The sequence below is a fragment of the Mycotypha africana genome (assembly GCF_025528875.1).
Source record: "Mycotypha africana strain NRRL 2978 chromosome Unknown BDF20scaffold_2, whole genome shotgun sequence".
NCBI classification, from domain to species: domain Eukaryota; kingdom Fungi; phylum Mucoromycota; class Mucoromycetes; order Mucorales; family Mycotyphaceae; genus Mycotypha; species Mycotypha africana.
Window position 1 is genome coordinate 2,337,197 of NW_026515726.1, and position 25,078 is coordinate 2,362,274.

Genomic DNA, 25,078 nt, shown 5'->3' on the forward strand with positions numbered 1-25,078 from the left:
GGGTTAAATGACCGACGAGTTGGACTTTTAGAATTTTTTTTTTCTGTCAGGTTCTTTTTTTTTTTTTTTTTTTTTTTTTTGTGTGGATAACTTTAGCTTTAAGCTTGTATTGAAAGAGAATGGCTGTCGCAAATAAGCAAGAGCTTCCCCTCAAAGAAGCTCAAGTTTTCAGAAATATCCTGGTAAAGATATGATAGATAGACGGTCAACACTGCTCCCTTTGAAAAGTGACGAAACTAAAAACGATGCCCTACGCGTGCTCATGTGTTGGGATGATCTATTGTAGAAAAACTATGAACTTCGTCAATATAAAAAGGGCCTCAAATTAGCGGAAGGGATTCTTAAAAAGTATCCTGATCATGGTGGTATGTTGTGACGTGGGCATGCCCTCATTGTGATGATGGTGAGAAGCAAACTTGATGAATTAAACTTTCTTTCTATTAGAAACGTTGGCTATGAAGGGTTTATTTTTGAACAATCTCGAAAAGAAAGAAGAAGGATATGAATATGTGAAAAAGGGGCTCTTGAAAAATTTGACATCGCATATCTGTAAGAGCTCACACTTTAGGGTACACGACAGTCTATCGTCTTGTCTGCTTTTCGTACTCACAGAAAATTCTTTTTCTCTTTGTTTCGCCCATTACTCTCCATTCATGACGGGGTTGGTAGGCTGGCATGTCTATGGTCTTTTGTACCGTGCGGATAAAAACTACGAAGAAGCCGCCAAATGTTATGCGAATGCTTTGAAATTCAACAAAAACGACATTAACATTCTTCGTGATTACGCCGTACTTCAGACGCAACTTCGTCAATACGACGCTTTGGTGGTAAGTGACAGAGGAGGGAGGTTATTCAGAGAAAGGTGGCGCTTTGAGTATTCATTCTTCTGGCACCCTGATAGGAAACACGTACTAAACTTTTGGAATCGAAGCCTTCCAATCCTCCTTTCTGGCTTGGCTTGGCCATTGCTTATCAATTGGCCAAGAAGCCTTTGGAGGGTGTGAAAGTCCTAAGAGCCTATACTGACTCGGAAGTCATTTCTGTAGGTGGAAAAAAAAAAAAAAAAGGAAGAAGCAGGATGAAAAGAGTAGACATGGGCATTTATCTTTTTTACAATTCATTTTATAAAATATGTAGGCAGCTGCTAATGATTTTGAAAGATCAGAGTTGCACATGTATGAAAATATGTTATTAGAAGAAGGTGGCGATTATCAGGCAGCTATGGATCATTTGATCAGTATAGAATCAAAGGTCACCGATAAGAGATCGTGGAAAGAGAAGCATGCACTTTATCTGCTCAAATTGGATAGGAAGGAAGAAGCAGAAAAGGCTTATAGAGATTTGATCAGTGAAAATCCTCACCATAGTGGCTACGTCACTGCTCTTTTGTCGATGGAGACTGAAGGTGAGGAAAAAAAAAAAAGTAGGAGGACGATGGAAGGATGGCAGAGTGTTTAACCATGCTCGTTTTGAATTTCATCAGAAGGTGAAGCCAACAAGGTGCTTGCAGATCTCTTTACTCAATATCCTCGATCAAAAGCCATTGAGCATTTGATTCTTCAACATGCTGAAGGCGACTCTTTCAGAGTCAAGGTAGCGGCTTCTCTTCAGAATGGATTAAGAAAGGGGATTCCCTCTTTATTCGCTTCGATGAAGAAGTACTATGCTCAACCAGACAAAAAGAAGGCTATTGAAGAGCTTGTAGCGGGTTATTACGAATCGTTACAGAAGGACGGCACGTTTGGCAATGGCGACAATGTCAAGGAGCCTCCAACAGCACTTTTATGGACTTTATACTATCTTGCCAAGCAATCTGATTTCCGTCAGGAAAGCGAGAAAGCACTTGAATGGATTGAAAAAGCCATTGCGCATACACCCACAGTGGTAGAGCTTTACATGACGAAGGGGCGAATTTTAAAGCACATGGGACAGTTGGAGGAAGCTTGGAAAGTGATGAATGAGGCGCGTGAGTTGGATTTGCAGGATCGTTTTATCAATTCCAAGTGTGCGAAATACATGTTACGTGCCGGACATATTGAAGAAGCGGAACGTATTTTGGGTCTGTTTACACGTAAGGATGTCACGGCTCTGCAAGACTTGACGGACATGCAATGCCAATGGTTCATGGTCGAGGAAGGCTATGCTTATTTGCGCAAGAAAGAGTACGGAAAAGCGTTGAAGCGTTTCCATGCGTTGAACAAGTTTTATGAGATTTATTTTGATGATCAGTTCGATTTCCACAGCTACTGTCTCCGCAAGCTGACACTTCGTGCGTATGTGGAGGGCTTGCGTTGGGAAGATAGCGTGAAAAAGCATCCCTTCTATCTCAAGGCAGCGAAAGGTGCTGTAGCGGCTTACTTGGCACTTGCAGACAGTAAAGCGGATCATACCAACGAAAAGGAAAACCAAGACGGGATGGATGAGGCCAACATGTCTGAGGCAGAAAAGAAGAAGGCTAGAAATAAAGCACGTAAAGCAGCTCTGAAGGCGCAACAGGAAAAAGAAGCCAAAAAGAAGGAGGAAACAGCCAAGAATAGCAGCAGTGCAAAAGACAAAAAGAATGTCGATACAGACCCTGATGGAGAGGCCTATCTCCATACGGAAAAGCCATTGGAGGACGCACTTCAATTCGTACAACCATTGACCTTGTTAGCGCCCGATAACCTCGATGTGGGCACACTTGCGTTTGATATCTATCTTTGTCAACAGAAATATTTGCTCGCCCTAAAGTCTTTGGTGAAGATATCACAGATCAATAAAGAGAGCCAGGACTTTAAATTGCGATTGGGCCAATTTGAAGAAGCTCTCAAGAAGCAGCCTAGTTTGGATTCTAGGATGAAACAAGCCATTGATGTACAGCTTGTTGAATTGAAGCGACAGTAGAGAGATTTGGATCCTGCTCAACAAATAGACTATGTGAAAAATCGTCCAAGAAAAGGAAGAAAGCCCTCATTCAATAGAATTGAATCTGTTTTCATTAGTAAATAACCATAGATAAAGACACGGTTTCCCTGTCCCATGTATCTTACTTTGTTTTTACACAATGTACACATGAATTGTATACTTATCAACGCCAAAATAAAGCTTTAAAAAAAGCTTGAATCCAAAAGACATATGGACATGGCCATCTTTAGTTTTTTTTATCGTTTTTTAAAATTGTAGAGAAATGAAGAAATATATGAACAAGAAAGATGAACGTTTCATATCATTGGCTGTTCATATGTTCAGCACTTTCAATCATATGAAATGACATGAGGAATGAGACGTTAGAACACACAGTCAGAAAGAACGGGAGACGTGCATGTTGTTCCCCTTTAGGTTTTAGAAAAACACCCAAAAAAGATTGATAAGCATCGTATAAGCAACTAGCTTCGTTCTGTTCTTAAACGCCTTGAACCTATATTGAAAATGGGACCGTGTGATATTATGAAATAAAGCAACGACTTGTTTCTTTTCTTTATTGAAAAACTATCAAATACGTCAGCCTCTTTTTCCATGACCTATCTCACACTAACCGTATGTATTTTATTTATTTTTTTTTGTATTTCCATGAAGGGTTTATGTAAGAAAAAAAAAAGGGTGGGCTTTTCAAAACGAGATCCGATTGGTCAAGCTTTGATTAAAAAAAGTGGAAGATCACAGCGTCGGATTTTATATTTTTTTGTTTTGGTCCCTGATGAGAGAATATTTGTTAACGGCGGATTATTTTTCCACCATTTCAGTATTTGTAAAAATTGATTCACAATGGGCTGACGTGAACCAAATTGTTATTTTACAGAAATTAAAGAAAAAAAAGAAGAGAAAAAAAGCCATTCAAAAAAGTTGACGTGGACACTTTCTTGATGTTGAAAAAGAAAACCTTTTTTTACATATATAAACAGCTACGTCAGATGATAGATAACTTTAAAATAAACGCGTAAAATAAGCCTTATTTCTTCGTTTGTTTAAAGTTTACAGCAAGAAAGGACACACTCTTTTCTAACCACACACTCCCCAAAAAAAGGTGTCCATTTTTATACACCAGCCCCTTTTTTTTTCAATTCAATTTGCAGATAAAAATAATCAGGTAAGCATTGGATGGCATCATTTACTCCAATAAACAACGAAGCTTACAGTAAGTGTCATTCTCTATTAGAAACATAGCTGTTATTTTCACACACCCCTCATTTAATAAAGCCATTTAAATTCTTTATATAATTTATCTTTTATATCTGGACGTTTATTGGATGGTCTTGTCATTCTGTTTACATTTTTCAAACGCGTTTTTTTCTTCTTCTTATGCCCTGGGTTCAAAATAACTGTAGACAGATTGTACAAAGTAAGTAACAACGCTCAGGCATCCATATTATTCTAGATTCTCCAAGGCAAAGAAAAGAAACAATGCCATTGGACATTGTCGTGAATATGAAAAAAAAATCTTGGTTTAAGGTTACAACACTGCACAAATGAAACCTTCCTTTTTTTTTCCTAAGCGCGGATCGGATATTCTAATCCTTCTAGCGATATTTGTAATAGAAACATGTGCAAGATGGGTATATAAAGAATAAGTGAAAATAAAGTACAGTATATATTATGCAATGCTTGTATTCTATAGAGCGCAGAGGTCAGTGAAATTAAGGCCCAGATACACATTGACCGACATTAAAATGAGTGTATAAATTTACCACTCAATTATCAATAAATGAAAGGAAAAAAAAAATAAAAAAAATAAAGATCAACAAGCTCATTTCATGATAATATATTTGTCTCTTGATGAAGCCGTTGAGTCATGAATTCAAAAGCAAAAAGCTAAAAAAAAAAAAAAAAAAAAAAAAAAATGCCCAGAAAAAACGTGACATCTGGAAACATTGTGATTGAGGAACGTTGTATTTGCTTTTATTTCCTTTTCTTTTTTGAAAACACTGTGCTTCAACATGGTTCTGTGCAATGTTACCATCATTGTAGTCTTTTGTTGCAACGTGTTTTATAGTGGATGAGATAGCGTAGGGGCCGCGTATTGTATAGAAAAAAAATAAAAAAAAATAGAATGAAACCGATTGAATTGCACCTTACACTGTAAAAAATCTCCCTTAGAATACAGTGGGGAGACAAATTGAGGGTGAATTAGTATTTTTCTCTTGTCAAAATGGCTCGTGCTTTCTTTACCATAAAGCAGGGAAAATTTTCTCCGCTTAATGACAAATTTAGGATTTACCATCACAAATCGTCTTTTACCGAATAGGCTGATTTTTAAAAGTCAGTTTGTTGAAGAGAAAAAAGGGATTATATTTATATGTGGTTTAGTTATATTTATATAAATCTCAACCCCACGGCTCCACTTGTATAAATACAGGCGTTGTTTTTTTTTTTTTCTTTTCTTTTGTCCTCCATACGACTGTATTTAATTTCTGATCCCATTTTTCATCCATTTTTTCTTAATTATGGACATCAGCCACTTGTTAAACTCTCAACCTGTCAATATCGTTACATCAGTTACCAAAGCACCCTCCGCCACCAAATCACGGCCCTATTCGTGTAACTGGAATGGTTGTACGAAAAGCTTTACCAGACGATCTGATCTTGCCAGACATAAGCGAATCCATACAGGCGAAAGACCTTACCATTGTCATTGGCATGGTTGTGACAAGCAATTCATCCAACGATCTGCTTTAACTGTGCATCTCAGAACGCACACTGGAGAAAGACCCCATGTTTGTGAATACAAAGACTGTAGAAAGTCCTTTGGAGATGTAAGTAGCGCTCTTTCTTCAGTTTTCTTTGATAGGAACATGTCTATTCATACACCCATGGGATGCGCACACCTATAGTCATCTTCTTTAGCTAGACATCGAAGAACACATACTGGCAATCGTCCTTATACATGTTTCGAGTGCGGTAAATCCTTTACAAGAAAAACAACACTGTCGAGACATCAAGAACATACACATCGAAAGCAAGATCTTGCTTCTTCTTCTTTGACAAGCCCAATGAACATAAGCTCGCCACATCAACACTCTCCTTACTCAGTGCCACAGCAGAGTCCAGTGTCTCTTGCCTCCTCATCTCCTGTCAGTGTCTATTCTGACTTTGATGATCTTGGTTCTACAACGACAAGCTGCTCCTCCTCCTCCTCCTCGTTTTTCTCTTCTTGTTCTCCTACTACGCCTACCACTACAGCCTACCGATCCCACTTTTACCCTCTCACTCCTCCTGCTGCGACTGCTGACTCAGTTTTACCGTTACCCTATCCTCCTCTGCCTCAAAAGCCTACGATGGACGTTCATCTACATTTACCCTCTATCTGTCCATACACTCAGGTGAAATCAACCATGTCACCCCACACCCTTCCATTTTACGATACCATCTAACGAAACCATGACAAACAACAGCAAGAAGAAAAAAGGAACACGTTCTTCTTGTTATTTTACTCTTTCATTTCTTACCATTTAATTATTATTCTGTATTGATGACAACAACAAAAAAAAGAATGATACCCATTTTCTTTTCATCACCTCCACTTCTCTATGACTTTTATTCATTGTGAATAAATCTTGATGACACATCCACTGTCTTTTTTTTTTTTTTTCCTCCAAGACGAAACCATTTCTTGACGCTGTTTTTGAAAAACCCGAAAAAGGGAAAAACTGTCAAAAGCGAAAGGAATAACCAAAACGATACCAGAAGAATCTGAATCTCGGCTTTTTTTTTTTTTTTTTTTTTTTTTCTAAAAAAAATAAGCTTTGTGTTCTTATTATGGAAAAAGGTAGGATGGAAACTGTTGTAAATTTCTAGGTTCTTTCAGACCAAACCATTCAAAAGAGGTACTCAGAAAGGCAAATCAAGTGACGCTCCTCCTGGGTCGGACGTGTCATGCTGAAAAGAAAGTAGATACTATGGATGACTCAGTCTCATGTAAGACGCAAGAGAAGACCCACTTGACATTACGTAGGTCCCTCCTACACCAATAATGGCGCACGCTATTGTTTATATAAAGAAGAAACTCGAAACAACACTAAAAAAACGTTTTGAAGAAACAAAAAAACCAATGTCCGACCTTCCACCATGAACTGTTTTTGGTGAAAAAAAGATGACTTATTCCAGTGTACGGTGTGGGTCAGCAGTAACAGCGCAGTAGCAACATCAGAAAACGTGGGAGGACATGGACACCCGTTGTCAAAGTCTCATGCGTAGATAGATGGTTTTTCTTTTTTTTTTTTGCCCAATGAGCACTCTGTTTAAACCTCTCTATATGAAAGAGGGTGCTATCAAATGATGAAAAAGATAAAGACATTCGCCCATAGGATAAAGCCTTCTTCATGAAACGAATGAAAAAGAGGATGACGAGTGATGATGAATGAATGAGTCGGTTAAACATTCTACAGTGAAAAAGAGGTTTTTTTATTCCCAATCCAATCTTTAAGGCTCTCGGTTTTTTTCCAACCAACATCCTGTGGTTGACTCATAACGAAAGACCCACCTACATTCCCGTCTGCGCGTTTACTTCCTTTTACGCGCATGGGGACTTGTTTATGTATCCTACCTTTTACCGTTGACTAAACTGAATACTGGGGCTCGTGGCTTTTTTTTTTGCTGTAACTGCGGACTTTTTTTCTGATGATGCAAAAAAAGAAGGGGGAAGAGGGCGTATTACTTTGTCTGAAAGATGACATTGTATACCAAATGAACAAATAGAGGTGTCAACAACCAAAAGCCCTTATTTCTAGGTTAGTAGAAAATAACGGGCTCCTGAATTTTGTATGATTTCTTTAGTGATTGGATTTCTCATTCAATGCATGAAAATCGCATTTTTTGTTACTCACAGACCTTCTACGGCATTTCATTTTTTTTTATTTTTTTTTAATTTTGAGTGTTGTCAACAACAAGAAAAAAAAAGTTATTTTTATTTTCAAATCGCTCATGTTGATCTATAAAAAGAAAGGGTGTAAAACCTGCACTGCAACAAGCACAACAAAGACTTTGAAGCGAGCCGCGTCTGTCGAGATGCTTGTTGTCAACGCAGCCTACCATCAACATTTATTTTTGTAAGCCAATAAAACTCTCTGCTTTTCCTATTTTTTTCAGAATAAAAATAGAAATGATCCCTGTTGTCATAACAACAACAACAAGAACAACGATTTTTATGCGTCATGATACAATGACGTTTCATTCTGCTGCATAAATAAATAGACAAAAATAGAACTGGAATTGTTGGCAGGTGGTTGCCCTTTTTGCTGCTTTACAGTAAAAAAAGAGCCTCTTTTCTCTACGCCTTTTCATTGATTCCCCCATCCTCCAATCTCGAGCTTCATCCGCGTGTGAGACGTTTCAAAATACATCCATGAATGTACTCAACATCGCTTACTTTTATGCCAAAAAGTGCCGCCATTCTTTCAAAAAGAAGAGACTTTTTATTCATTTACAAAGTAAACATTATAATATAAAGATGGAACGAATGACAAAAAGAAAGAAAAAAGATGTCTATGATATAAATGGGAAGGGAATGAATTACCCAAAAACAAGCATAGAGTAAAAGCTTGCTCAAGCTACTTTGGCTTTAGGTGGCTGACGATCGTTCATTTTATGCATGTCGTTGTTGTCATTTGTATTCAGTTTTTCATTGACAATGCTCGGATCATTGGCATGATCCAGCTTTTTGGCTTTCTTTTGCTTCTTTCCAACATACGCTTCAATGCCAATAGCTGTAGAAAAGGAAACATAAGAGAAGGGATTACTCTCTCAACTCGTCTTTTTTCTTTTTTTTTTTTTGCATCTTTCATCAAAACCACAGTGTATTTTTTTTTTTTTTTTTTTTTTTTTACCTGTAAAAACGAGGACGACACCGGTCCATTGACCCATCACCAACTGATGATTGAACCAAAATACACTCAAAAGCATTGTAAATAGCTTTCGTGTCACTGTCACTGTCACCAAGCGAAGACTACCATAATGTTGAAGGGTATAAAAAATAAAACACTGGCCCACCGCGCCACAAAAGCCAAATAAAAAGACATCACGTATCACCACCGGATGCGCTTCAAAGAACCGGAGAGCATCCAGCAGTTCATTTCGGTTGAAAAAGAATAAATAGCAGGCTGAATAGACAGATCCAATAGCGTTCATAAAAAACATCATGTGCTGTCCGCTGACAAGCGTACGGAAGCGAGAGACAAAAATCTGATCTTGCGTAGCGTTTGTGAGACCGTCAATCATGAGATTCATGGAGAGTAAAAAGAGGCCCCATAATGAACTCGTACTGGGCCCTTTATTTGCCTTGTGTGCACTGACAGGCTGGCACAACATAAAGAGCGACACACCGAGGGTGACCAAAAGAACACAGACGTATTTGTGCAGAGGAAATCGACGACGATACACCAACACGTTCATGACGAGCACAGGCACAAGCTTACAGGACTTGCCCAAGATCATCGTCGGGTAATCAATGTGTTTGAGAGCTGCATAACCAAAAGGCGAGCCCATGCAGTTGAAAAGGGCCACTTGTCCATATTTAAGGTACAGCTCGCGCGGTGTTGTCTTCAAATGAAGCTGTCGTCCACATGCCTTGAGATAGATGAAGGCGACGAAAGCCGCAATTAGAGACTGAATCAAGTTAAGTACGATGAAATATTTGAATTTTTTGGGTGGTGTGTTCGCATCGCCTCCGTACGCTGTTGTCGTGACCCTTTCTTGAACGACGCCCCAGGTTAAAAAACATGTGTAAATGCCAATTACACAAAGGGCAAAGCGAAGCATGCTGCGTTTGTTAGAAGACACAACGGCGCTTGAATAGTAAGTAGGTAAAGTAAAAGAAGCGGCTTCATTCTATGTCTAAATTTCGAATTTTTTTTTGGAAAAGAAAAGGTGTAGCCATGCGATTGGTCAGAATAACAATGCCCTTTTATTTTTTCTTCCTGCCATAAAAAATAATCAAACAAGCCGATGATGATAATAGTCTCTTTCTTGGCCTATCCATCTTTTACAACATACCAACCAACCCCCTCCCCCCCATCTATCTAACGAAGGAGAATTATCTCAAGTTTTTGTTGGTGCGCTAAGGCTTCGTACACCATGAAGAAAGGGCATGCATCCTTCTTCCACTTCAAGTCGCTCTCCTGAAATAAAAGGCTCCATGATGGGTCATAATGGATAGGAAAAACGAGTGACGAGGGCAAAATCGAACTCTATAGCCCCAAGACAACGGGTTGGAAGACTACAGTAGATTGAAAAACGCAACCTCTCATCGTTCGTTGCTGTGAGTCGGGTTTGAACCCCCTTTCTATTTCATGCAAAACAACCTTCACACCATGAAGCCTCCTTTGTGGAAAAAGGTAAATAAAGCCCAACAAGGATGACGGCGTCCCTCGCTGCTATAGTGGTTTGTTGAATACAAAGGTTGCATCTGCACTTACTTTTTTAACTTTCTTACCCCACGTTTCTACCTATTACATCACTTGAAAACCCTGTTCCTGAAGTAAGAAGAGAGCGGATCAAAGAATCAAAGACTGCATTGGTTAGTTAGGACTACTACAGCTTATTCTTGATCCTCCTTTATTCGGTTCTACTCCCCCCCCTTTTTTTTTTGCACACATTTGAAATGCCCTCAAGAGTTTAGAAGAAAAGAGTGACTCCTCTTGGGCTATTCCAATGGACTGTATACACGCAGATACCCTAATAGACGCTGTCTGTCTTACGAAGCCCCGACTCCCTTTGGATGACAAGGTTTTTTTTATTCGTCTTTTTTTTCTTTCTTTTTTGTAACCTTCCCTTTCTTTTTTCCTCCTCTTCCTTTTCTTTTTTATCTTGAATACATTATGGAAAAAATCAAAGAGGTAAGAGTAGAACCCGACCCTCCCGCATCCTCTTGTAAAAAGAAAAGAATTTTTCGTCAGAAGGATGCGTGTTTGGGCCAAGAAAGCGACGTATCAAATCCCTATCTAAAATCACTACTCTACTTAATCCATAGAAACTCACAAGTCTTCGCAATGAGGTTGAAGTGGCCAACAAAAAGGCCGCCGACCTAGAACAAAAAGTTCGAGAATTGGAGCAAGATCAAGAAGACAAGGACGAACAACTCCTTAACTTGCAAAATCGTGCCAAGGAATTGGAGGAGAGCCTTGAGGCAGCTGAAGAAGACTTGAAAGCGGCTACTACCAAGTAAGATCCTTGAGACAGATGCATCCGTGTTTTGCTCAGGGGAAATCATGGGCTGGGCTGGGGGAGGAGGCGTGTGTAGAGAAGAGAGACAAGAAGCTACTACTTGATATGAATGATCAGAGAGACCCAAAAACCTCCCAAAGCTGATCGATAAACACATTGTTTTCAATGACTGAAACATATAGTTTCCGTGAAGCTGATTTAAAAGCTGAACAACTCAATAAGAAGGCTGTCAAACTTGAACAGGAAATCAAAACTTGGGACAAGAAGAACAGTGATTTGGAAACCAAATTGAAGGCTGCCAAAGATGAAATGGATGAATTGGAAAGCCAAATGGAAGGTGTCTAAGTAAAACAGAGTGTCCCCTCCTTTCATGAACCCTCCATTTTCTCCCAACCACAGCAACAGATACATATAATGTAATAAGCCCAGCCGTTCAATGCAATAGATAAAGTTTTTATTGGAAGCAATGAAAAAGTGATATAAATACTACTCGTCCAATCTTTACATACACCGCCTACTTTACTGTAAAGATCTTTTTATTTTTTTTGTGCTGATTAAGGATCAACATGTACATCAAGATCGGGCCCTGTGCCTACAGGGACCACTTGAGTAGGATTGATTTGTCTATGGGACTTGTAATAGTGTCCCTTGATATGGTCCATGTTGACCGTTTCCTTGACGCCAGGCTTTTGATAGATACGACGAGCCCATGTCAAGATGTTGGGATAGTCATGTTCGATCGATTTGAGGTTGCACTTGAAATGGCCATGATAAACAGGGTCAAACCTATTTGAAATAATAGGACATGAGATGGATAAAGAAAAAAAAAACAAAAAAAAAACGATCGCCCGATGTTTTACCTGACAATTGTGGTGAACAAACGAATATCCGCTTCAGTAAAAGTATCCTGAACAAGATATTTCTTGCCTTCGAGCATCTTTTCAACGCGATCCAACGATTCAAAAAGAGGATACACGTTCTTTTCATCTAAATAGGAATACCATCCCTCCTTGATGAGTCTCTTTTACCAACTCTTTTTTTTTTTTTCTTTTATAAAGAGTACAACAACTTACAGGCAGCTTGCGTGGTGGCAAAGCCAGACTTGTACACGCCGTTATTGATGGTATCATAGACCCATTCATTGACTTGATCAATCTCCTTTTGAAGATGCTCGGGATAGTAATTCAACTCTGCTTGTTCCTTGCTTAGATACTTGTTAAAAGCCGTGTTGAACATGCGGATGATTTCCGAGCTTTCATTATTCACAATCGTGTTCAATTTCTTGTCCCACAACACAGGGACAGTGAAGCGGCCCTCATAGTTGGGATTCGCCTTGAAATAAAGATCGCGTATGTGCTGGGCGTTGTTGATGTTATCGGGAATAGCACCTGGGCATTCTTCTGAACTGGAAAACTTCCATCCCTTATCCAACATTAAATAGTCGACGACAGAGAGACCAATCCATTTGTCCAATCCCTTCAAGGCTCGAACAATGGCAGTACGATGAGCCTATCATATAAAAAAGTATGAGCACCTTCCATGCGCACGCATAACATTCCACAGAAAAAAAAATAAAAAAGAGACAAACTTACCCAAGGACAAGCCCATGAGATATATAGATGATAACGATCACTAACAGTAAATGAAATGTATCAGTGAGTCTCCTGAAATGAAAGCATTGGGTCTGCTGCTTTGTGCAGGAGGAACATTACGGCTCGGCAGCAAATTTAGCATTCTCTTGATCCTCTATAAAATCGCGAAATGTAGACTGTTGGCGTCTGAATTCACCGTCTTTAGAGGCCCATTGAAGAATTTTAGATTGATCTTTGTTTGCTTCAGTAGACATAGTTGGCTTCTGTATGTATAAATAGGAGCTGCTGGTTGAGAATTGTTGTTTGGCACGGTTAAAAAGCAATGGTTTGAGCAAGTGAAAAGTAGTCGTAGTCCTAGAAGGATTGAATAACATTCAACGTAAAAAAAAAAAAAAAGGGAAAAATAATGGGATAAAAAATGCACTTTTTTTTATTTATTTAATGGGGGATTCGACCTCGTAATGCTGACAAAGTATTTCAGTCAGCATGAATTTTTCTTTTTACAAATCTGTGGAAGCGGGCGGGGGGCGCATGCTGAGTATGGATTAATCAGCCAACCTTAAATTCGCCCATCATTTTCTGCTTTATAAAGAACGAAAATGTTTCATAGTTGAGCTGCTTTAAACCATCGTGTCTACTCCACCTCCTCCCAAAACCCTAGAAAGACAAAAAAAAGAAGGAATACTAAGTAACAAGGCTGCAAAAACATACACATACCAGTGAGTGATCCCTTATCTTACTTTGAACTGGCAAACGGTTGGCCCATAAAAGCAGCAACGACTATGTTGCACAATAAAAGTAATAAGGCGATTAGCTTAGAACAACTACCTGGATTGGATGGAAAGGTGCTACTCACAATAACAAATGGATGCAAATAAGAGAATAACACCAGATGCGATCAAGCTTGAATGGTTGATCATGGTAGATAGAAACATGATGACAGCAAAACTTACGATAGGCAAAGGTGCAGAAATGTAAAAGTCAAAAAAGGTTGTGCTTGAATCGGAATTTTCTCGGTGTTTTGTAGTCTTACATAAGATAAAGAATAGCACGGAGCCAGACATTCTTGAAGTAGGAGATGAAATTGTCACTGCATATAGAAAAATAAGCAATCTCATCATCAGTCTACTATTTGGTCACAGACACTTACAATCTTGGGCTAGTTGGGCAGCAATGTGTTAGGAGTGGAATTTCTACAAATAACAATATAAAGGCGATCACCCTGTTGAATCACTAAGTTAGCATATTTCCTATTTTTTTTTTTTAACAAGATGCCATTTTGTTGCCCTCACCATCCAACAATACTGAAAATGACGTTATGGACAAAGTTCAAGCCGCCCAACACAATTAATACTAAACATGCATTTGAATCATGAACAAAATAAGCTTGCTGTGCAATATCAAAATGCTTGCTACAACTTACAAATAAGTGAAATGATACCGAACCTATAAAAAGCAAATGCAAACTCTATCAAATCACTGATCTGGCTCGTGTCAAAAACGGGTTGGAATTACCATTGACCATAGACACTGAAATTTCTTGATTTCAATTCGTCCAAGAAGCCCATCCTTTTTGGTCGATTTGAAATTTTTGATCTAACGCGACGTCTGAAGCTTCAGAAAATAATAAACTTGATAAAAAGAAAAGGAAATTCATGGAAAGGTAAAATACGCACTTTATAATACTGCAGCATATCAAATATGTTCTGTATTTAAAATACAGTGATAGATCTATTTGGTTGGTTTTTTTTTTTGGGTTGGAAGCTACCAACAATTTTTGTCTGTATCTCGCTCCCGAGCTGCTGTTTCCAGTCAACGGACGAGTCTGTAGAATAGAGTATTCTCCATGTGATGTGTTGTATTTTAAAAACAGATTGTTTTTCTTATGCTTCTAAAAGTTGATATCTATCTGGATAACGGGCTCTAAGGGAAAGGTGTTTTATTGATTTGATCGGCTCTTTCACTCCCAGATACAGTATAAATTTATTTTTTTGGGGATAAAGAAAAAAAAAGAAAGGGAAAGCCGGTCCCATTTATACATGATTCTCCAAAGGTTGAATGATCACTTTGAATATATCTGTCTGCGATCATTAGAACCTATTTCGAGCGTGGAAAGAGAGTTCCGTGCATATCTTTTATGGCTTCCGTATCAATGCAACAAGTGAAAGAAATAGGGCATAAACACATTTATTGATTGATAAAATACTGCGCTAAAAATATAAACGATTGCGTTACATTGTCCCCCTACGATAAACGAACGAGCATGTAAGCGATAAACATAATTTTGCTTTTTTAACGGATGAAAGAGTACATAAACACATCGGCCTTTACTCCGACCCAGGTAAAGCGATACGTCCTCTGCGAGATTGATACCATTGCCAACCATAATAGGCAACCAACGCCAAGAGAGCCAGACCTAGAATGACACCCAAGACGATCAAGGCAATAGCCCACCAAGCCATGCCTCGCAAACTGACTTCTTCTTTGGGTATCAAGACACGATCAATTTCAATCACACCACCGTAGCCCTCAGCATTGACGGATGACACGCGTCCAATATTCACAATGTCAGCGCCTTCTTGTGTACTACTCTTCACACGTACGGTGTAGCCACCAGCGACATTTTTCGTAATGACGACTTGCGTGTCATCCAAAAGAGTAGGAAAGTCTCGGCCCGTCACAGGGGGATCCTCGGGTGTGTTCTCCGTTTTCTGAAAAGTCATCGTATTGTATAAATGGTCCACGTCAAAGGAAGGTAGTGAGACGGGCAAGATGTGCAACTTGGCAAGTTTCAGCAATTTTTCAGGCTCTTGCATCCATTCCGTGTAATTTAACTTTCCAAAAGCACGATCCGTGGGCGCCAAAAACGTATACGTCTTGTTCTTTCCCTCGCCGCCCAACACTTCTTTGTCCAATCCTGTACGATGCAAAACGTCTAATAAGCCATTGGCGTTTTCCATCGACAAGAGATCACGGTGCGTAATCTCGACGGTATAAGGAATTTGAACGCGATCAATGGTATGAATCACACCGTTGGCTGTCAACGTATCCTTCGCTTCCTCTCTGACTTGCCCAATAATGGAACGGTCCTGGCCATCCACAGCACCACTACCACGAAGGAAAAGCTGGCCCTCTTGCGTCTTGTTCAATACTATTTCTGTACCGCCAGAAGAGAGCGTAGGCTCACGGTGCTCTCCCGCCGTAGTAGAGTTGGTATAGAACAAACCGCGCACAGCATGATACGTCACCACCTCTTTCAATTTGTCTTTTCCTTCGGGCTGGAGAAGGTATTTCGCCACAAGACCTAAACGACTGAAAGCGGCATTGGTAGGTGCGAATAAAGTGATACTATGTGCCTTTTCCAACGTGTCTTGTGCACCCGACGCATAAATGCTCGCCACAAAAGTAGAGAGTTCTAAATTGACAGGAAGGCGGCTGAGAGGCTCACGCGGCAAAGCAAGTGGACGTGAGATAGTGTAGATAAGCATATTGTCACCGACAGCCACAGGGTCATTCATTGCCCCGGATTGGCCAAAGAGAATCGTTCTCTTTTGGAACATATCCTTATTGCCATTTTGGTTGTTGATGTGAACCGTCAAACGTTGATAATCTCCTTTATTGAGGTGATCATTGGACTCCGTTTGAAGCAATTGATGGTCCACCAGCTCATTGGGTTCCCAGCGACCATGAACGAGATGGTATTTGAGCCATGATTGAATAGCTTTTCTTCTCTTTTGACCTCGTTCAAATCGTTCAAGCATAAACAACCCATCGCCCTCCCTATCCGCATCGTCCTCGCCATCGCCATCGTCATCATCATCATCATCCTGAAGTGCTTCATTAGGGGGAGCCAAGATAGTAATAGGCGCATTGTTCAAATTATCAGCATCCAGGTAGGCACCTAAACCGTTTTCATCAAACAATTCAACAAAGCGACTTGCATTCATTCCCACAAGCATCTTTCTCGCGTTAAAGTCAAAGAACTTGTTCTTATCCCCCGGTACAAGCGGGCTCTCGAGAATATGAACAGCACCGTTCGCCGAAATCACATCACTGCGAATCACTGGGATGCCGTTCACAGTGATCTTGGGTATATCCTTCTCCTTTTTCACGACAACGGTTAACTGAGAGCCAGCCAGAGTAGGAATCGTCGTTTCACCCTCAATAAGTTCATCACTGAAATGGATGCCCTTGGCAATATGATAGCCCAAGAAACGAGTCAAGTCTTTGGCTCCCGAACGGTCTTGGAGGTAATTCTTTTCAATGTCGGTCAAGGCATCACCGAATTGATCATGCTGCGTAACGAAAAGTGTATTACCAGCAGCTTGTTTCAGATCACGCTTCATATGAGCCTTGACACTAAGATCATAAAAGCCTCTGGTGTCTTCATCCAAAGATAAAGTTTCATCTAAAGTGGAAACAAAGAAGCGACAGTTAATAATCCAGAGATGCTGTGGGAGAGAGCATTGGGCTTTCTTCTAACCCCATTACCTAAAAATGCAGGTAAAGATAACACATGATCGATTGCATGAATAACGCCATCCGACAATTCCAAGTCCGCTTCTGTAATTCGAGCTTCCAAACCATCGAGCTCAGCGATGCTGTCGTCAGTATCACTTTCCTGTGGTGGGTGAACGCCAACGCCCACGTAAATATCGGTATTGGACTTTCTTACTTTTACTTTTTGTTGAACGTTATACAGTTGAGCTGTAGTGTTCAGTAAACGACCGTTCCATAACTCATTCGACTTCACAGCAGTCATAGGTATAAGGTGATATAGGATCTGGTCAGCAGTCATTTTTCTTTGTCGGTAAATAAAAGAGAAAAGGTTGTCATCACCACCATCCACATCATCCAACGCAGCTCCACCTAGGGCACCAAACGCTTTGTCGGTGGGTGCAAAGAGCGTCTTGGGATGTGTTTCTTGCTTAAAGATATCGGTGAGATTATTGTCCTCAATATGTCTGAGAAGTATAGAGAAGCGACCATCTCTTGTAAGCACGTTCCACATAGTTCTCTTGCCATCATGATTGTCGCCGTCGCCTCCACCATGACCACCTTTGTTGGACGTCAACAAAGATGAAAGGCTGTCGGCTGTGACAGATCTTAATAAACAGAAGTTGGTGAATAGAAACAGAAACAGCAATATTGGTATCTTTTTATAAAGCATATTCGTTTCTTATATGAAATTGTTGTTATGTAAAAGCAACGAAAAAAAAGAAAAGAAAAACTTGCAAATAATAGTATTAAAAAAACACAAAGATATATACGCGCAGTAATATATCAATTATCTTTTATTCAAAATTGGATCTTTAACATTTATGCAGCCCCCCGCAGGCTTTTCGATAGCGTGAAACCATCATGAAAACGTCACTTTCAAAAAACCATCTTATTGACTAGAACATGCTTTATTCTGGAATAGAAAATGGTGTGAAATTATCAAAGCAAATTAGTTGAAAGCTGAGAGAATCAATGGAGAATAGTCTAGCTGTATCAGATATCCTTAAAAGATTCGGAAAAGGTTATTCTTAGACAAGGACAATCATATTTACGTAGCTTTCATCCTTTTAGTTGCTTGAAATGGATATCTGGTTTTTTATTTTACAATAAATGGAATATACTACGTCGCTGCTTACTCATTCTTCACAACTCTGATTTCCACCTTTTTCTCTTTCACTTCTCCTCCATCGTCTTCACCATCACTACTACTAGTACTACTACTACTACTACTGCTATGATGACAACCATGATTCTCTGAAAAGCATGATGATGTACAGGAATCTGAAGAGTAACTTGTACATGTCTCTGCATCTGATTCTGTATCCGTTTTCTCTGTTGGTAGAGCAGTAGATGTTGTGACCAACACTGAATTATCATCACCGTCTTCAGTTTTGGTGATGGTTGCGGTTAGCTTTTCCTTATTTCTTTTGGATTTACGACGTGAACGACGCTTGAATTTAGATACAGCCGTCATGACCGCAAATATACTGCCAATACTTTTAATGGCATTCTTCATTTCTTCCTCTGTTACTTCAGACACGATATCACAGTTTTCTGCTTCCGGTATCATGATTTCAGTACCACGATTGGTAATCCAAGGATGTTCCTTTTTGTGATGAAAAAACATGATGAGATGAAAAAGAGGAAAAGCCAGCCCACTCCTACACATATACTTACACGAAGTTCCTTCATCGTAATACGTGTTTCTGGGTTTCTATCCAATATCCTTTCGAACAAGTCAAGTAAATCGGTGTCTGTAACCTCGTGATAGTCAATTCTAAGGAAGGAAAGAGATGCATTTGTCTGATCAGTCTATTTTTTCTACTCCTTCTTCCATCCATCCTTTCTTGAAAACTTACGGTGCTTCTTTGATCATGTCGTACAATTCCAATACATTGGCACTTTTAAACGGTAGTTGACCGTAGATCATACAATACAAAGTAATGCCCATAGACCATATATCGGTTGCTTTACCTGACACTTCCCCATGCTTGGCAATGCATAATTCAGGAGCCATAAAAGCAGGACTTCCTGCTGATTTCTTCAATTTATCATTGCCTTTCACAAACATTTCTGATACACCGAAATCAACAATTTTCAACACATTGTCTTTTGAAAGCAGCAAATTATCAGGCTTGATATCTCTATGCACAATGTCGTTGGCATGTACTATGGGATCATAAAATAGCTTTTTTTCTTTAGATTTTCATGCATACAGTGATTGGCGCTGCCCTCCATGAAATACAATCTTACAATATTCTATACCAAGCATCATCTCTTTAAAATAACGTCGGGCATCCTCAGCAGAATAGGGTTTTGCTACTGCATCCATTTCTATAGACATCACAACACCATTTTCCATCAATTCGAATACTGTTCTCCCACACATAGAATTCAAAATGGATTTATCAGTATCCTTCCTGCTTTTCACTCTCCAAGAAAACCATCAACACCCCCCCCCCTTCTTCTTACCCATATAGAGTGAATCATTCGAAGGATCGTCCAAAACTTCATACAATCTTACAATATTCGGATGGCTCAATTTTTTTAATACAGCCACTTCTCCTCTCACTAAATCTAATGGGTTCTCTGGTGTGGCATTTGCACCTACAGCAGTGCCTTGTCTGTTCACGCCTCCTATACCAAACATACGACGTCCTCGAATGCCTCCTCTCCCTCTTAGCCCGCCTGCACCCCGACGGAACAAATCCATCTGTTCCTTCTTTCTTAAACGTGATTTGCTAAACTCTTTGATGGCATATTCTGTACCGGTCGTTTCATCGAGGCCCAAGTGTACCGTGCCAAAGGCGCCTCGTCCAATTTCTTTTTTCAAAACATACTGGTTGATTTTACGTAATCCTTCCGCTGTTTCGAGTGTTTTAGCGCCCAACGTCTCTCGAACAGCAGGCACAGGACGTGCTCGACGAGATTTTTTCGGCTTTTTTGCCATTGTTGTTGTGGTGGTCGTTGCCGTTAAGGTGGCGGTGGTCGTTGTGGGTACAGAAGAAGTGTTCGAATCGCTGAGCGTAGGGTGTTGTTGGGGCAGCTCAGGATGGGTCGCTGTTGAAGTCAACGAAGAGGTGGGAGTAGGAAGAGGACTTGATGACGCCGTGGTGGTAATAGTAACAGTAGGCGTATTCTCTTTGCTAACTTCTCGTAATGCTGTTTCTGGTGACAAAGTTGTAGGTGTTGAATCGTTCGACATGGTAAAAAGTTGTTGAGTAAGAAAAGAAAAGGATCTAAAAGCGGCCTTTTCTTTTTAACTCTTCCGATTATTTTTTTTTTGTTTGTAAACCAAATTTGTAATGGATAAATGGAAAATTAAAAAAAAAGAGAGAAGGTCTTTGAAATCTAAGGGGCATCTACCAAATCCGATAGGTGTACCAATGTGACAAAAAGTCTAAGCCCAAAGACGAAATAGATCACTCTCGCAACAAACATGACACAATTTTCTCATTTGTTACTCTGCATACTAAGTAGTTTTATAATATAAGCAGCATCAATAGAATTAATTAATGGATAGCATAAAAACTTGGGGGGGGGTGCAAAAGAGGATTTGATTTTGGAAAGGGAAAAGGAATGATGTACAATGAAGGAAAAGGGCGACAGACAAACTATAAGAGATCCTATAAAAGTTGCAAACGTCAAAAGTAAAATAGAAAGTTATTAAGCTGGATTTGAAGAGGGGGGGGGGAGGAAGGAGGCTCAATAGCCATAAGATGATATAATAGAAGAACAAACCAAAGGAGCGCTAAGTAGTGCTTATCTTCTGTCGCCAACAACTGAAGCAGAAGTGAGCGTGGGTGTGGTTTCTAATAATGAGGGATATAAAGAATGACATAAAGGTGGGCCTGCTGTTCCAGGCGTTACTGATCCTGCAGAATTCGTTGATGTGATTAAATTTGGTGCGGAAGATGTACCAGCTGCAACAGCATGAGTACTTGCCAAAGGTCCTCCCATCGATAACAGACCACTATAATTATGGTGATCAATCATAGAGTTTGTATTTGGCAATAAACCAATCAAATAACCTAATTTATCGGTGAACTCATGAACAGCTTCTGTGAAATACAATCCATGGGTGTAACTATTATGCTGTGCTAAATTTTTGGCCCAAATACTGACTGTCTGTGGACTGAATGTGCTATGTGTTTCTTGCTGTCGCTGCTGATCTGTACTCGTAAGGAAATCATTTGTATTTTGTATGGCTAACTTCCAGAAATCATTTAAATGCTGATAAAGTTCTGCTTTATACTGGTTATTTTCCTGATTATTCCATGTTGGTAAACGATGGGCCATGTGTGTTGCATGATCCAGGAAAGTAAAGCAAGTGGTTGGAAAAACCATGACAGAGGTGAAGTGGTTTGCATATTGTATAATAGTGTCCTATACATTGATAGATGGTTGGTCAAAGTTCTACTTTTTTGAACTAAAGTGAAAACTTACAATATAATCCATTAAATTCTCTCTCACTCTAGAAAAGGTATAGTCATCTCTACCAGGCCCGTTTTTGTTGAACGGAAAGCTATTCAAGAATTTCTTTTCCATATCCATTAAAACGTTCATTGAAGATAAGATGGTAGGCAATGGTATATAATTGAGCAAATCTTGCTTTAAATCAGGCTGCTTCTTCAACATTGAATTTAGAATACTGAGCAAATCATTTTTCTGTAAGGTATCTATAAAACAGATAAATATTGTATTAGGACACGTCATCTACCAAAAAAAAAAATATATATAGGGAGGCGGGAGAGTTCGACGACAATGTTACCTAGTAATATGCTTCTCGTGGCTCTTTTTTGAAAACTTGTATTGGTTTTTTGCCGTTTGATATCCAAAATCCTTGACTTATAGCTCAGATTTCGTAGTGGTGAAGTAGATGTACTAGGAACATCTGCCATTTCTTCATCTTCGGAATTCCTACGTTTACGACCTAAGAGAGTGTTAGAGATGCACTATTGCAGTTGTGTAAGTCAATGGACAGTCATTCATTACCTCTCATCATTTCTTGTTGGTGTTCTGCAGCTGAAGGGCAAGCATGTGTTGAGTGGTACTTGAGCATTCGGAAGTTTATTTCTTATACAATAAAGAAAAGGAAAAAGGAGAGTAAGGTATACACACAAAGGACGAAAAAGAAATTTTTGTAGCTTCTTTAAATTGACTTTTTTTCTACCAGAATCGAACCAATACATTTCAGACAATGGCTGCGCATACAAAAAAGAGCCTCTCCGAAAAGAAGTTTCTCCTCTGGTAAGTCACTCTCCTGATTGGCGGGATCAGCAACCATGTAACTGTAGTAATTAAGCTTTCTCATTGGTTCAAATGAAACGCAATTTCCTCGTGACCCTAAGCACGAAGATCTTTTTCAAGTAAGGCTATTTACTTGAGGCACACTGAAGGGTCAGAAATAAGAAAATAGAACAATACGCTGGGTATTTCTTTCAATGCGAGAGCCAAAATTCCAATTCATGATTCAAATAGTATCATCTTGAGTTCTTAAGAGATAGAATATCAGTGTTGTTCTTTCATAGGCGTGGTAGCAGGTGGAAATCGCTTGATACATACACGCAGGTTCGCAATGCATCTCATCGCTTTTATTCACTTGTTTTTTACTGTTACTAAATGTTTAGATGAAGCTGGTGATCACTGTTCGTGCCCAATGCGCGAATGCTCTTCAGAGAAAAGAAAAGATATAAGCCGACCCTATAACGAATTTAATGTCAATAACGCGTTGATGGAGTCAATCCATTTCCTGGTTTCATTTTTTTTTTTTTTTTTTTTTTTTTCCTTTTCCTAATTTTAAACCCAATTTTTCTAAAGCAGCAATATGTCTCGAGCTTGTCCCTATTTGACCTTTGATTTTAATGTTTTCAGAAAAAGATCTTACCATCGTGAAGCATGATGAAAACACATACAAATTATTTCGCCGATTGACTCTTCCACAACTGCAGAGTATAGTGGCACAGTGGTTCGATACACCTGACCTAGCACCTACCAATAGACGTTCTACGTTTGAGGCTTACACTGCAGACAAAATCACAAAATCAGACATAGTAGAGTTAATACTCAATAAAGATTGGGTAAGTAGTGCACGACCATTGGATCAATTGTTGAAATCTTTCAAAATCCCTGCTCACAAGGTTGTGACGGATTACTATGTAGCCTCAAGGTTTGCGCGCTGTGCAGATTGCTTATTTGGATACGAAAGGTGCTATTTTAAACAAAAGAATAAGAAGATGGACTGTTATCAAAGTTTTAAAAAGTAAGGTGAAACGTGTTTAAGAGAAATGAAAAATATGCGCAACTAACGACTTAATATCTAATGTTTATGCTGGCAAAAGAAAATAATGGTAAGCTAAGGCTTAACCGAGAAGCGTCCAAAATTCAGGAATCAATGGAAGATTTCTTGTCACAATTTTATAACTGTGTATGTTCTTTTATAAAAATCATACACACATTATCTTTCCTTTTACTCATATGTGAACGTGCTTCTTCTTATTGTTAGTATCTGTACACTATGTTTGATAAAAAGACAAAGCTTTATTGGACACGAATTCAACTTTCTCAGCTTGACGATATTCAAGTCTCTGCCAAAGCTCGTACTCAAACCGTAGGCTACATGGTCTATTATCCTCAATCAGAATATGTAATGTATACCGGTCCATTTTATACCAGCGACCAAACGAGTCTTAAAGAAGCTGTTTTGGAAACATTTCATGGCGACAGGTTGCAAATTCAAACTCTTAAAAGTGATGCTGTGCAGTACTTGCAACATGTGGTTTATGACAAGCGATCAAAAGAGCAATTTGCTCATTTATTGATTCAACAGCAGCAACAACAATTACAAGCGCAGTATGACGATGAAGAAGAAGAAATGGATAACGGGAGCGAGGGAGCTAAAGACGGCCTGAAAATATCATACAACAGTCTATCCTCTAATCCACTGGATATTCGACAAAGACAAGATCCTGCGTTATCACTACTTCACAATGAATGGGACATTGAAAGCGGTATAGATCGGGAAAAACGGTTATCGAGCGAACGAAGGAAGCGTATCAAACACCTTACCGATGAAAAAGAAGGAAAAGAGCGTATTCGCCAAGTGCTGCAAAACTTTGGATTCGGGCAGTTTTATGGGTCGACAGAGTTGGATATTGATGTAGAACTACCGTTTGACTATGACGATGATGAAGCGGCACCACAGCGACCACCGCAAACACCAGATTCAGATACTATGTCAATGGACATAGACGAAGCTGACAATGAAAAGGATCACTCCCATGACCCTGATACCTCGAATACCACTAGCACCTCAAACGCCAATGGTCGACTCAAACATAAACCACTCATTCATTTTCACGTCGGATTGAAAGGTGAGAATATACCCCACGGTATCAGGAACATGATCAGAAAAGGTCATCTAGGCCCTGAAATGCCTTCATGGTTAATCGATATTGGGATCACCAGTGCAACCAAATTTTATGTAAATGAAGAAGGTGTGAAGGAACTGAACGGTCTTGAGGAAGAAGAAGTAGAGGACGACGATAATAAAGAAGAGGAACGGGATCATCATGAAGAACAGGAACACACTGCTTCGGAGGATTACCTAGCTAATTCTGATCGAATAAATAATGATGAACAAGAACAACGAACAGAAGAAGAAATGCAGCAAGACACAGTGTAGTCCAATTACAGCAGAAGAAAACGAGGTCATTAAGGATATAAAAACACTTAGAACGGCAATGGCCATGATGAAACACTATAATAAATGACCTAAAAAAAAAAAAAAATATGGTTATTCATTGTATCAAAAGATTATTACTTTTGATTTAATTGAGTTTGTGGGTTAGTAG

The 25,078-nt window shown here is 39.3% G+C and overlaps 10 protein-coding genes across 10 annotated transcripts; 4 read left to right on the plus strand and 6 right to left on the minus strand.

Moving 5' to 3' along the window:
* Positions 1–77: 77 nt before the first annotated feature.
* Positions 78–3,144, plus strand: BDF20DRAFT_853942 (NMDA receptor-regulated protein 1-domain-containing protein). Its single transcript, XM_053080161.1, has 7 exons — positions 78–182; positions 287–365; positions 445–549; positions 670–827; positions 902–1,042; positions 1,138–1,405; positions 1,484–3,144. Exons 1-7 carry the CDS (start codon positions 120–122, stop codon positions 2,881–2,883), a joined length of 2,214 nt encoding a protein of 737 aa, XP_052939490.1. The 5' UTR covers positions 78–119; the 3' UTR covers positions 2,884–3,144.
* Positions 3,145–5,331: 2,187 nt separating this feature from the next.
* Positions 5,332–6,586, plus strand: BDF20DRAFT_853948 (uncharacterized protein). The gene is made up of 2 exons (XM_053080162.1): positions 5,332–5,729; positions 5,808–6,586. The coding sequence occupies exons 1-2, from the start codon at positions 5,421–5,423 to the stop codon at positions 6,345–6,347; spliced, it is 849 nt and encodes a 282-aa protein (XP_052939491.1). The 5' UTR covers positions 5,332–5,420; the 3' UTR covers positions 6,348–6,586.
* Positions 6,587–8,517: 1,931 nt separating this feature from the next.
* On the minus strand, positions 8,518–9,729 carry BDF20DRAFT_815251 (UAA transporter; the record flags this gene model as incomplete). The annotated part of the gene is made up of 2 exons (XM_053077064.1): positions 8,518–8,678; positions 8,799–9,729. 2 exons carry the CDS (start codon positions 9,727–9,729, stop codon positions 8,518–8,520), a joined length of 1,092 nt encoding a protein of 363 aa, XP_052939492.1.
* Positions 9,730–10,294: 565 nt separating this feature from the next.
* Positions 10,295–11,589, plus strand: BDF20DRAFT_306553 (uncharacterized protein). Its single transcript, XM_053075166.1, has 3 exons — positions 10,295–10,805; positions 10,940–11,130; positions 11,316–11,589. Exons 1-3 carry the CDS (start codon positions 10,788–10,790, stop codon positions 11,476–11,478), a joined length of 372 nt encoding a protein of 123 aa, XP_052939493.1. The 5' UTR covers positions 10,295–10,787; the 3' UTR covers positions 11,479–11,589.
* Positions 11,590–11,989: 400 nt separating this feature from the next.
* On the minus strand, positions 11,990–12,979 carry BDF20DRAFT_813483 (glutathione S-transferase; the record flags this gene model as incomplete). The annotated part of the gene is made up of 4 exons (XM_053076882.1): positions 11,990–12,120; positions 12,207–12,642; positions 12,726–12,765; positions 12,846–12,979. The coding sequence occupies 4 exons, from the start codon at positions 12,977–12,979 to the stop codon at positions 11,990–11,992; spliced, it is 741 nt and encodes a 246-aa protein (XP_052939494.1).
* A 295-nt stretch (positions 12,980–13,274) lies between these two features.
* BDF20DRAFT_833003 (uncharacterized protein) lies at positions 13,275–14,293 on the minus strand (the record flags this gene model as incomplete). The annotated part of the gene is made up of 6 exons (XM_053078597.1): positions 13,275–13,382; positions 13,443–13,505; positions 13,679–13,790; positions 13,876–13,947; positions 14,018–14,137; positions 14,241–14,293. The coding sequence occupies 6 exons, from the start codon at positions 14,291–14,293 to the stop codon at positions 13,275–13,277; spliced, it is 528 nt and encodes a 175-aa protein (XP_052939495.1).
* A 759-nt stretch (positions 14,294–15,052) lies between these two features.
* On the minus strand, positions 15,053–17,895 carry BDF20DRAFT_813955 (FAS1 domain-containing protein; the record flags this gene model as incomplete). The annotated part of the gene is made up of 5 exons (XM_053076929.1): positions 15,053–16,454; positions 16,491–17,133; positions 17,217–17,316; positions 17,362–17,527; positions 17,585–17,895. 5 exons carry the CDS (start codon positions 17,893–17,895, stop codon positions 15,053–15,055), a joined length of 2,622 nt encoding a protein of 873 aa, XP_052939496.1.
* Positions 17,896–18,357: 462 nt separating this feature from the next.
* On the minus strand, positions 18,358–20,175 carry BDF20DRAFT_815444 (kinase-like domain-containing protein; the record flags this gene model as incomplete). The annotated part of the gene is made up of 5 exons (XM_053077082.1): positions 18,358–18,831; positions 18,903–19,002; positions 19,085–19,394; positions 19,479–19,598; positions 19,698–20,175. 5 exons carry the CDS (start codon positions 20,173–20,175, stop codon positions 18,358–18,360), a joined length of 1,482 nt encoding a protein of 493 aa, XP_052939497.1.
* Positions 20,176–20,987: 812 nt separating this feature from the next.
* BDF20DRAFT_910662 (Cut8 six-helix bundle-domain-containing protein) lies at positions 20,988–22,227 on the minus strand (the record flags this gene model as incomplete). The annotated part of the gene is made up of 4 exons (XM_053083730.1): positions 20,988–21,611; positions 21,672–21,904; positions 21,997–22,158; positions 22,221–22,227. The coding sequence occupies 4 exons, from the start codon at positions 22,225–22,227 to the stop codon at positions 20,988–20,990; spliced, it is 1,026 nt and encodes a 341-aa protein (XP_052939498.1).
* Positions 22,228–23,078: 851 nt separating this feature from the next.
* BDF20DRAFT_306886 (uncharacterized protein) lies at positions 23,079–24,998 on the plus strand. Its single transcript, XM_053075167.1, has 3 exons — positions 23,079–23,305; positions 23,388–23,652; positions 23,731–24,998. The coding sequence occupies exons 2-3, from the start codon at positions 23,548–23,550 to the stop codon at positions 24,907–24,909; spliced, it is 1,284 nt and encodes a 427-aa protein (XP_052939499.1). The 5' UTR covers positions 23,079–23,305; positions 23,388–23,547; the 3' UTR covers positions 24,910–24,998.
* Positions 24,999–25,078: the final 80 nt, after the last annotated feature.